The 12,732-nt window shown below is 42.0% G+C and overlaps 1 protein-coding gene across 1 annotated transcript in view; it reads left to right on the plus strand.

The window, feature by feature from the left end:
• Nucleotides 1-12,732, plus strand: part of nckap1 (NCK-associated protein 1) — a 274,250-nt gene that overhangs the window by 50,879 nt on the left and 210,639 nt on the right. The window contains 1 exon segment of the mRNA XM_039757729.1: nucleotides 11,695-11,805. Coding sequence (XP_039613663.1) covers nucleotides 11,695-11,805 — 111 coding nt within the window.

Below are 12,732 nucleotides of genomic sequence, written 5' to 3' on the forward strand. Positions count from 1 at the left end.
GCATTTTAAGCCCACAGGACTGCCGCATACTGGATGTTTTTCCCTTTTCACACCATTCTTTGTAAACCCTAGAAATGGTTGTGCGTGAAAATCCCAGTAACTGAGCAGATTGTGAAATACTCAGACCGGCCCGTCTGGCACCAACAACCATGCCACGCTCCAAATTGCTTAAATCACCTTTCTTTGCCATTCTGACATTCAGTTTGGAGTTCAGGAGATTGTCTTGACCAGGACCACACCCCTAAATGCATTGAAGCAACTGCCATGTGATTGGTTGATTAGATAATTGCATTAATGAGAAATTGAACAGGTGTTCCTAATAATCCTTTAGGTGAGTGTATATATATATATATATATATATATATATATATATATATATATATATATATATATATATATATATATATATATATATATATACACACACATATATACATATATACGAGGTGTGGCAGAAAAGTAATGAGACTGATTTTTTATTTACCAAAGTTTTTCTTTTTTTCAAACATCAATGTTATCCCCTTCAAAGTAGTTCCCTTGGGCAGCCACACATTGATGGAGACGTCGTTCCCACTGTTGGTAGCAGCGCTGGAAGTCTTCAACCGGTATGGTCTTCAGAATGTCCGTTTCACTCTTTTGGATGTTTTCTAAAGTCCCGAAATGACGTCCTTTGAGGAGATTTTTCAGTTTAGGAAAAAGGAAAAAGTCACACGGACTGAGGTCAGGTGAATAAGGGGGCTGGGGAACCACAGGAATGCCTTTTGAGGTCAAAAATTCTGTTATGGAGAGGGCAGTTTTTCGGCACCATTTTGGCACAGACCTTTCGCATGTGCAAATGTTAAGTCAAAATTTGTTGAACGTTAAATCAGTTCAAATTTAATTGTTCACTCAACATTCTTAATGTTAAACGACGGTCTGACCTCACAAGAGTGTTCACACGTTCGATGTTTTCATTGGTTTTCGAAGTTCAAGTCCTCCCTGAACGGTGTTCATCTTCAACGTGTTTTCTGCCTTCCAAAAATGATTTGTGCCAGCGAAAAACTTGAGCTCGTGATAAAGAATGTTCCCCATAGGCCTGTTTTAACTTTTCAAATGTCAAACTTGCCGTTTAATGGCACAACGTTGCTCCAAATTCCGCTGTTCCATTTTGCGTGACGCACAACCAAAAACACAACTTCGCTAATAGCAGCAGTCACAAAAATCACGTAGTTAACGGAAGGAGTTGAAACTCGCACTGAGCTATGGGAGGGTACCGATACACGGGCTCTATCAAGGACAACAGCGCAGCGTTGCCAGATCGCTTGCAGTGTTGCCAGTCTCATTACTTTTCTGCCACACCTCGTATATAAACACACACATACATGTACACACGGTCTAAAGTGTTTTCCCATCCGGTGCCCGTACCCAGTTTAGGTGCAGTGTCGTCTAGCGTCCACAAGAGGGAGAGAATGTCTTATGAACAGGGGCAAGTGACACGGTACGACAGTAAATAATATGTAGTGATGTGCGTCCCATCGTCCATAACAGTGTTGAAATGTCTGACATATAAAGGCAACAAGAAGCATAAAGAATTAGGAATGAAAGGGGTTGTACTGTCCAATAAAAAAGAAAGAAGGGAGGTAACGCATATCTGCTGAAGGGATTTTCACAAATGTATGACACGACTGAAAGAGAAAGATTACCATTAAGCTCTTTGTAACAAACATGCTTTTTTGCTCTGGTAGTCTTTTTGTATTCTGTCTTCAAAATTATCCCAACTCTTACTGCATTGCTATTTTTGGTAGCCTGAATGCAGGAAAAAGTAGCGATAGAGTTTTTGATAGCGTGTTGCATAAAGTGAGGCAAAAGTAAATGACAGGAAATGATTAACTAATAGGAAGCTGTTCAGTCCGTTGGTCTTGATTGAAAAGTGACAAAACCACCATGAAAAGAGGCCTTCTGAAATAAGTAGTGCAGCCGGTAAAACAGTCATTCGAAAAAGTCCCATTGTTAAATAAAAATTTCTTTAACAATAAGGCCACTTTGAAATTAAATCTGTAATAACGAAATGTAAGGTAACTCAAGTTAATGAACCAAAATGGCGCTGTATTTCATAATAATGAAGTGACGTTTATTTAATTATACAAATATTCACATTTCAGTGACTTGCTGCTTTTTCCATGTGCTTATATATCACATAATTACCATTTTATTTATTTAACTTTGTCAAAAATGGTATTACATAGACAGGAGATTTTGAGGCATTATGCTTTCACAGGTTAGCATGGCTGTCGGGAGCTGTTCGTCATTCACTTAGAGGTATATCAAGGCGCTTTTCCACTGCATAGTACGGCACAGCACGGTTCAGTACAGCTCACCTTGGTTCGGCTCAGTTCGGCTCGGTTTGCGTTTCGACTGCAGTTTAGTACCGCTTTAGAGTGGGCGGGATTATTCACGTGTCGTTATAGTTGCGCCGCCTCAACTACCGTGACACCGTGGAACTTTTACAAGAACACGCAGACAACGACAACACTTTAGCCTTTTTTTTTTGTCACAGTGTTACTTGTGTTATAGTAAAATTTTAGATATGTTTTTGTCCATTGTAAGTAGGCATTTTCCCACCATCAGAAGTTTGTTTTCAAGAGCCAGCGAGTCCCTGTATGATGCCAGCCCTGGGTTTCATTGTGGTCCCTGGCCACGTTCGTGTGTTGGTTTCCCACCACATCAGAGAATCTGGAATCTTTATGCAAATATATGTGATGTGCAAAGAAGAGAGATGGTGATGTAGAGTTAGGAGTGTCTGGGAGTTGTTCCACATTATTGCTTCGAAGCGGTGCGTCACACGGCATGTTGGGGAGGCCACTATGAAGAGTACTCCATCTTCACAACTCACCAAAGTCCAGACGACTAAATAAGATGGCATCGGTGCTTGTGGTCAACAATTCAGCCTAATTCATCTCTAGAGCCTCACTCCTGATAGTTCTTTAGGAATGCAAAGTACAGAGCCTGGAGTAGGAGCTTTAAAATAATAAAAAAAGTACTACCTGTAAATGTCAGGAGTTTTGGCAGTGGAAATGCTGTAAAAGTTCCCAAGTTTATAAAAAGACCCTCATTTCTGCAAAAACTTCCTGTGGTGCCTGATTGATGGAATTATGGCGCTTTTCCACTGCATAGTACGGCACGACACGGTTCAGTTCAGCTCACTTTTGGGGCGTTTTCCACTGGGAACAGTACCTGGTACCTGGTCCTTTTTTTAGTACCACCTCAGCCGAGGTTCCAAGCGCACCGAACCGTTACCAAAACGTGACGTGTAAACTCTGCTGGTCACTGATTGGCTGGAGAAAATCGTCATTACTGTGTCACTGGCTATTCTTTTCTTTAAAGGTACACACACGCGGAGGTTTGTGTCCCGTCTCTCCATCGCTGGACGCAGTTTGTTGCATAAGTGGATGAATGTTTCTTCCGACATTCGAAAGTTCTCCAGCCACTGAGTGTTTGTAAAACCGGGAACAATCACATCCCACCACTCTGAAGCACGGTTAAATGTCCAAACAGATGGTCTTTTGCGGCGACTTTTTTGCAAAATGTGGAAGATCTGTAATCTACAGAATCAGCATTTTAATGTTACACTGGCAGTTAAGTTCATTTTATGCTTTGCAACAGTGATAAAAGTTAGCTAGTGATGTGCTTTTTAGATGCTTACCCTTGCGTCGTCGAGCTAAAGTGTTGTCGTGTCGCGTGTTGTTGTAAAAGTTCCACGGTGTCACGGCAGTAGAGGCGCAACTATAACGACACGTGAATAATCCCGCCCACTCTAAAGTGGTACTAAACTGCAGTCGAAACGCAAACCGAGCCGAACCAAGGTGAGCTGTACTGAACCGTGCTGTGCCGTACTATGCAGTGGAAAAGCGCCATTACAGGCCTTACAACAGGGACCTTAGCCAAGGACTTCTGAAGTTGGCAGTGCTTGTGGTCAACCAATCAACACAATTCATCTCTGAAGCCCCACCCACGGTGGAATGAAAATGAGAAATGCATACCCTGGAGTAGGAGCTTAAAAAAAAAAAGTACCTGGAACTATAAATGACCCGGATTCCTGTGGTGGGAACGCTAAAAAAAGTCCTTGAATTTCTAAAAAAAATGTTCATGGTTCCTGAAAAAAACTCTGGCGGTGGGAAAGGCTCCTACTTACAGCCTTAAACTTTCTTTGTAAATGTACTGCAATAATTTGACACTAGAAGGGTAACCTGACATAAACATGCCTTGCATGGTACAATTGTATTTGAAGGTGACTTGCCCTTACTTAGATATTTTTTTGTTTTGCTGCTTTCTTTTCAAATTCTTTTGTTGTTAACTTTTTGGCTGCTGTTGATATCTTTGAATAAGCTGTTTAACCCTGAGACTATGTCCGCACTAGTACGTTTTCTTCGAAAAAAAATGGCTTATTTAAAGAAAAAGGATCTCCTCGCACACTAGTGTTTGCACATCGTTTATGAAAGTTTCTCCACCCACACCAACGAGAGAAAACACATATGACCCAAAGTGGACATGCGCTCCTCGGCAGATACGAGATGAGGAGCTGCACTCAACACTGGACCTTCATTCACCGCTCGTGTTGACGCGAGGAGAACAGCAATGGCAAATAACAGAAACGGAACAACAGCGCCCTCCATGATGTCTGGGATCGAGACACGATTTTCCTTCATTTTCTCCTCTGTTCCACAGTTTCAAATTACAAATCGGACAATTCTGACATTGTGATTAAAGGGCACTTTGCAAACTTTCATTGAGGAATGTGGAGCTGCGTTTACCCAAAATTAGTTCTGCAGCTGTAGTTTGCTTCATGGGATTTTTAGCAAAGGTGTGACAGGTTGAAATGATTCCACAGACCAAATATCTTTAGTAAAAATTCAAAGTAGAACAGTTCACACAAAAATAATAGTAATAATAATAATATTTTATTTATAGGCGCATTTCAAGGACACCTTACAGAGCACATTAATAACAACAGTCGCAACATAAAATGAATAAAATATTAGAGTACAATAAAACCAGAATGAATACGATAATAAAATTGAATTTAAATTTATCAGCTACAATTATCAGACAGAATAAGCCAACTTAAAAAGATGAGATTTTAAGGTAGGAAGAGAGTTGATATTACGAATATCTTGTGGGAGAGGTGAGGGGCTACTCGAATGAAAGCTCTAAACCCCATGGAAGTCAAGCGAGCAGGAGGAATTATAGAGAGGACTGATAGAGGAGGAAGATCTAAGGATACAAGAAGGACTGGAGATGTGAAGAAGATCAGAAAGATAAGGAGGTGCCCGATTTTGGAGGGTCTTGTAAGTAAAGAGCAGAATCTTCAAATCAGTGTGATATTTAATAGGGAGTCGGTGAAGCTGCTGAAGGACTGGAGTACCGAGTTCTATAGAAGGGGTTCTGGTAATAATATGAGCGGCAGTGGCATCCTGAACCAATTGAAGTTTAAAAAGGAGTTTGTGAGGAAGACCTGAAAGGATAGAATTAGAATAATCAAGGCGAGATGTGACCAGAGCATAAACAAGAATAGCAGTTCTGGTCGCTGAAAAAGCTGGGCGTAAATGGTCGATATTACGTAGATGGAAATGTGCAGACCGAGTCACGTTATTAATATGCTCCTCAAATGTTAAGGTACTATCGGGAATAACACCTAAGCTCTTAAACCAATAACACCTAAGGTAGAGAAGGGAGAAAAAGTTGGTATATATAACAACAACAACATTTATTTCTATAGCACATTTTCATACAAATGATGGAGCTCAAAGTGCTTTACATGATGAAGAAAAAGAAAAAAAAAAAGACAAAGTAAGAATTAAAATAAGGGAACACTAATGAACATAGAATAAAAGTAAGGTTCAATGACAAACACAAACTCCAGACGGCTGGAGAAAAAAAAAATAAAATCTGCAGGGGTTCCAGGCCATGAGACCACCCAGCCCTCTCTAGGCATTCTACCTAACATCAATGACCTCAATCAGTCCTCACGGAGTTCAGGGTTCACATGGAAGAACTTAATGATGACGGTCATGTGGACTTCTGGCCTTTAATCCATCAATGGAAGGACATCAGATAGTTCGATAGATACTTTATTAATCCCAAGGGGAAATTCCCATACTCCAGCAGCAGCATACTGATAAAAAACAATATTAAATTAAAGAGTGATAACAATGCAGGTATAACAGACAATATCTTTGTATAATGTTAACGTTTACCCCCCCATGGAATTGAAGAGTCACATAGTGTGGGGTCTCCTCAGTCTGTCAGTGGAGCAGGATGGTGACAGCATTCCTCTGAAGCTGCTCCTCTGTCTTGAGATGATCCTGTTCAGTGGATGCAGTGGATTCTCCATCATTGACAGGAGTCTGCTCAGCGCCCGTCGCTCTGCCACAGATGTCAAACTGTCCAGCTCTGTGCCTACAATAGAGCCTGCCTTCCTCACCAGTTTGTCGAGGCGTCCCTCTTCTTTATGCTGCCTCCCCAGCACACCACCACGTAGAAGAGGGCGCTCGCCACAACCATCTGATAGAACATCTGCAGCATCTTATTGCAGATGTTGAAGGACGCTAGCCTTCTAAGGAAGTATAGTTGGCTCTGTCCTCTCTTACACAGAGCATCAGTATTGGCAGTCCAGTCCAATTTATCATTCAGCTGCACTCCCAGGTATTTATAGGTCTGCACCCTCTGCACAGTCACCTCTGATGATCATGGGGTCCATGAGGGGCCTGGGCCTCCTAAAATCCACCACCAGTTCCTTGGTTTTGCTGGTGTTCAGTTGTAGGTGGTTTGATTCGTAGCATTTAACAAAGTCCTTGATTAGGTTCCTATACTCCTCCTGATGCAGCCCACGATAGCAGTGTCGTCAGTGAACTTTTGCACGTGGCAGGACTCCGAGTTGTATTGGAAGTCCGATGTATGTTGGCTGAACAGGACCGGAGAAAGTCCAGTCCTCTGTGCTGCTGACCACAATGTCAGACCTGCAGTTCCCGAGACCAGGTATGACTCTACTGCCATCTCTGTCAGCTTGTCCCTAAGGAGCAGAGGTTGAATGGTGTTGAAGGCGCTAGAGAAGTCCAGAAACATAATTTTTACTGCACCACTGCCTCTGTCCAAGTGAGAGAGGGATCAATGAAGCATATAGATGATGGCATCCTCCGCTCCCACCTTCTCCTGGTATGCGAACTGCAGAGGGTCGAGGGCATGCTTTGATCAGGTGCGCCACCACAGAAAACAGTAAAAAGAATTTTGCAAAGTAAAGTCTGTGTTTAAAGAATAATTCCATTTATGACTTATCTTCTTTTCTGTAAGTTTGCTCCTACAGTCAAATCGTTTCTAAACAATCCATAAAACTGTATGTCTATGCCATTTACGGACTGTAAAAGGTTTATCAGTCCATGCTAGCAATGAGACTAATCCCATACAGACTTAACACACTGCATTACTGGTATAGCCAAGAAAGTTCTATTTCACGTTAACTACAGGGGGTAAAGGCTATACCATAATCTATAGGTATGAAAAAAAAATGATATTCTACTAGCTGTGTAAGCAGCCCGGGCTCCTAGAAACCATGGATTCTGGCATTTCAATCAATCGTTCGCATCGGTTGTGTATTAGCGGCTCCTCCTCAATTCCGTTTTGCCGACATGCTCGCCTCCGTTGTCTCTCAGCGGCGGTGGTTTCACTTTGGCGACAGAGTTGCTTTGTTTGAGCTTCAAGCTGTAGCCTCGCACTTCCGGGCCGGACAGACAGACACACGTAGACGTTTATATATAAGATTGAAATTAAGCAAACACTAATATGAGCTTAACTTAAGGCTTTAACTTTCTACGATTGGCTCTTACAAGGGGATTTGCACACTTTTCGGTCATACAACACCTTTTGTGTACAGGGTCCCCCCTTTTCAGGGCACCATAATGTTTGTGGTTCTTCAGGTGGGTTTCATTGATTCACAAGATACCTTTTGCGATTCCTGAGGTCACCAGTTGCATTCTTTGTTCTTCATGATATTTCAGATGGTTGATTTTGGTCATCCTGAGACGTTACCGATGTCCCCACTGGTTTTATTCTTGTTTTTCAGCCTCGTGATGGCTTTTTTGATTTTCATTGACAGATCTCTTACCCTGACGTTGAAGAATGACAACTGCAGACTCCAAAGTGGAGAAGCAACCTGAGGTATCTTAGGAAGCCACGAAACCCACCTGAGGAATCACAAACACTTGTGACACCGATTTTCCCCAAACATTATGATTCCCTGAAATGGGGTCCACATAGAAAAAGTGTGAATCTGCAATGTACACATTAATCACGATGTCTGAATTGTTCGATTTGTAGTTTTAATCCATGGAGCAGAGGTGGAAATCAAGGAAAAACGCGTCTTTGCTTCAAACATGATGGAGGGCAGTATATTTTGTTTGGACTGACAATGAGGTAGAATCGTTATGGTAAGGAACTCACAGGTATGAGGCGAGCAAAGCGGCAGAGAAAATATAATGAGCAGGATTCAATCAGAAGGGCCACATGATAAGAACGAACCAATCAGAACATGCGTAGGGTCCGTATTACCAAGACTGTCTGTTTTCACCACTCCACACTGCAGTGTTGAGCCATTTTTTTCAGGGATTTACGTCTCCCGGTGGAGCATTTCCAAAAGTTTCTGTTTTCAGGGGTTAAGGAAACGGTGAGTTGTGTGGGCGAAAGGCAAAAACGGAGACTAATGTTTGTTTTTAAACGAAAACATAATAGTGTGGACACAGCCCCGAGTGATGTTTTAGAGCAGGGGTGTCGAACTCCGAGCCTGGAGGGCCGCAGTGACTGCAGGTTTTCATTCTAACCCTTTTCTTAATCAGTGACCAGTTTTTCCTCTGCTAATTGTTTCCTTTCATTTAAATAACCCTGTTCAGTGCTCTGAATTGATTGTTTTCTTCATTAAATGGCAGCCAAACGGGAATGAGATTTGAAACGAGCCGACAGATGACCAGCTAAATTGGGGCTTCAAACTCCAACCAATTTCACTCTTAATGAGAAGCCGATTCTTGCTGTTAATTAAACCCATTATTTAATTCTATGGCTTGTTGCTGCTCTCATTCTGCCACAGCAGACATTTCCAAAACTGTCGATTTGCTGTTTTTTCTAAGAACATCGTCGAAAGTTTTGGTGACCCGAGAGATCAACCTTACTGAGACCTTCTCCTTTCTTTATTTTCAGGTAATGTGGTGAGCTGCTCATGTGGCGGGTTGTTTTGGGTCTCGCCATTATTTGGCTGCTAATTAAGGAAAAAGAAACAAAGGAGCCTGAATCAAGTTAATTCAAATTAATGCCAAAGAAGTTAATTAGCAGCAAAAATGGGTTACTAATTAAGAAGATGGTTAGAATGAAACCCTGTAGCCACTGCGGCCCTCCAGGAGTTCGACACCTGTGTTTTAGAGCAGGGGTCGTCAAGTCTGGTCCAGGAGGACCACTGTGGCTGCAGGTTTTCATTGTAACCCTTAATGAGCTGATAATGAACTTCTTTTGAATTCATTTTAATTGACTTGCTCTTGAAAACTCAGACCCCTTAATTGTTTCTTTTTCCTTAATTAGCAGCCAAAAAATAACGAGATGCAAAATGAGGCAAAACAACTGGTGTCCATCATACAATAGATAGATAGATAGATACTTTATTAATCCCAAGGGGAAATTCACATAATCCAGCAGCAGTATACTGATACAAAGAAACAATATTAAATTAAATAGTAATAAAAATGAAAAGAATTAAAATAAAATTAATGTTAGCATTTACTCCCCCGGGTGGAATTGAAAAGGCGCATAGTGTGGGGGAGGAACGATCTCCTCAGTCTGTCAGTGGAGCAGGATGGTGACAAAAGTCTGTCACTGAAGCTACTCCTCTGTCTGGAGATGACACTGTTCAGTGGATGCAGTGGATTCTTCATGATTGACAGGAGTTTGCTTAATGCCCGTCACTCTGCCACAGATGTTAAACTGTCCAACTTTAATCCTACAATAGAGCCTGCCTTAACAAGTTTGTACAGGCGTGCGGCGTCTTTCATCTTTATGCTGTCACCCCAGCTCACCACCCCGTAGAAGAGGGCACTCGCCACAACCGTCTGGTAGAACATCTGCAGCATATGTTGAAGGATGCCAACCTTCTAAGAAAGTATAGTTGGCTCTGTCCTTTCTTACATAGAGCATCAGTATTGGCAGTCCAGTCCAGTTTGTCATCCAGCTGCACTCCCAGATATTTAAAGGTCTGTACCTTCTGCACACGGTCACCTCTGATGATCACAGGGTCCATGAGGGGCCTGGGCCTCCTAAAATCCACCACCAGCTCCTTGGTCTTGCTGGTGTTAAGGTGTAAGTGGTTTGAGTCGCACCATTTAACAAAGTCTTTGATTGACTTTCTGTACTCCTCCTCCTGCCCACTCCTGATGCAGCCCACAATAGCAGTGTCATCAGCGAACTTTTGCACGTGGCAGGACTCCAAGTCATATTTTCAATACCTGAAAATAAAGGTAGGCGAAGGTCTCAGTAATGTTGATCAGGTCCCTAAAGCATTTTAAACGGGGGTCTTAGAAAAAGAACATCAACAATTTGAGACATGTCTGCTAAGGCTCCACGAGAGCAGCAACAAGCCATGAAATTAAAGAACGGGTTTAATTAACGACTAGAATCGGCGCCTCATTAAGCAGCTGGTTGGAGTGAAATTGGTTGGAGTTTGAGGCCCTCACTTAGTTGGTCTTCTCTTGGCTCCCTCACTTCACATTTCATTTATGTTTGGGTGCCATTGAAGGAAAGAAATGAAGCAATTCAGAGGAACGATGGGAGAAATTCTTGGAAACAAATCTTAATAAAGCAATTCAATTAAAATGAATTCACAAGAAGTTAATTAGCAGCACGAACAGGACACATTAAAAAAAAAAAAGGGTTAGAATGAAAGCCTGCAGCCCACAGTGGTCCTCCGGGACCAGACCAAACAGACCCCTGTTTTTAGAGTATTACTTAGATAACACCTCGTTGTATTTCTAGTGAAGTGGTGTGCTATATAGAGTGAAGGAGTGCATTCTTTTTTTTTTTTTTTGGTTTCTCCCATGTCTGTGTCTCATTTTCTATGTAGCGAAAAATTCTAAACCTGTGGGAAATAAACTCGGTCCAGTGAATAAAAGTTAGACAAATCAACGTTACGTTCTTTTCTTCGCACAACTTTCCAGCCTGCATGTCGCCCCCTAACCCGCGCACCGCACTACCTCAGTTGCACTGGAGTATTTGTTGCAGCAGCAGCTCTGTTTCAGATAATTGCTCTCTTCTCTTATCACCTTAAAGCCAACTAAAATTCCACCTTTTCTTCTTGTAGGAATGAATCTTTTCATCCTCTGCTGTGTTGCACTAACTGCTTTGAAAATTCCCATACAGCATTTTGCGTAGCAGAGCATTTGTGTTCTCTCTCACTCTCTCTCTCTCTCTCTCACTCTCACTCTCTTTCTCACTCCCATTGCATCCTCCAGCTCTGCCCTGCACTCTGCCTTCTCATCTTGTCACCTGTCCACTGAAATTCAACCAGTGTTTTGCATAGCTTGATCTGCCACCTCTCAGTGATTTGATCATGACATTTGTTTTCCTATTGTAACATACTTTTTTTTATCTGCTATATTTCTTTTTTTTTTCTCCACTCTTTTATTATAGGCATGCGGAGACCCCAAAGCAAAACCATCATATTTGATAGACAAAAATCTGGAGTCTGCTGTCAAATTTATCGTCAGAAAATTCCCTGCCGTGGAGACGCGCAACAACAATGTAAGTCATGCAGTCGGATTACTTTGTGTGTAATTTGGATTGTAAAGGACTAAAGGCTAAGACGTTAGCGTTATATTTGGAGACTTGTATTCAAATTGCTGAGTTATAAACAGTCTAAATGTTTGACATTTTTCTGCTTAACTGGGATGAACTTCTTCTTCAAAACAGTTTCGGAGCTTTCAATGCTGAGAAAGTTCCGGTCAGTAAAGACTGTGTGGGATGTAAAATGGCCACATTTACCAGAAAGATATTCTCCCCCCCCTCAGTGTTTTTATCCTGCTTTGTTTCATTACAACCTGGAATTCAAATGCCGTTTTGAGGAGTTTGCCCTATTTGATTTACACAGCATGTCTACCATTTTAACTATTTGAGGGCTGAATATTTTCTGAAAAGTACCCAATGCACTGGTTTCACACATAAATCGACATAAAACGTCTGTTGGTAGCTACGTGCTTTGGTTGCTGTTGGTGCCTGTTTGGCATCTATGGCAGCAGTGGCTGCGCAGGGGTGGCTCGATGGCCAGCAGAAATGCATGGCAGGCCAGCTACCTCTCTGCCTTGGCACTGCAGGTGGGCGACGGTGGCAGTCGCTGTGTGACTCAATATGGTTTGTACCTCTTGTCATCATAAGTGGTAGTCCTCCTAGGCGAAAACGCTGCTGTAAGCGTATCAGCTACACGAACGCGTTCAGCACCACAATCAACTGAGGACCAATAGGCTAATGCTGGTACCTCAGTTTCATTTTTGATCTGCATCTACAGATCACTTGCATCAAACTCAGAGTCTGAAAATACAGAATAATACAGAAAACGTCCATGGAGTATTTTGCTTTGCACATTTGCTTTAGTCTCACCAGATGCTGATGCCATTTTTGCTCTTCACTACTCCTACACACGCAGGGAATCGAGGTCAAATCAACAAAGCTATG

The sequence above is a fragment of the Polypterus senegalus genome, chromosome 6, assembly GCF_016835505.1.
Source record: "Polypterus senegalus isolate Bchr_013 chromosome 6, ASM1683550v1, whole genome shotgun sequence".
Lineage (NCBI taxonomy): Eukaryota > Metazoa > Chordata > Cladistia > Polypteriformes > Polypteridae > Polypterus > Polypterus senegalus.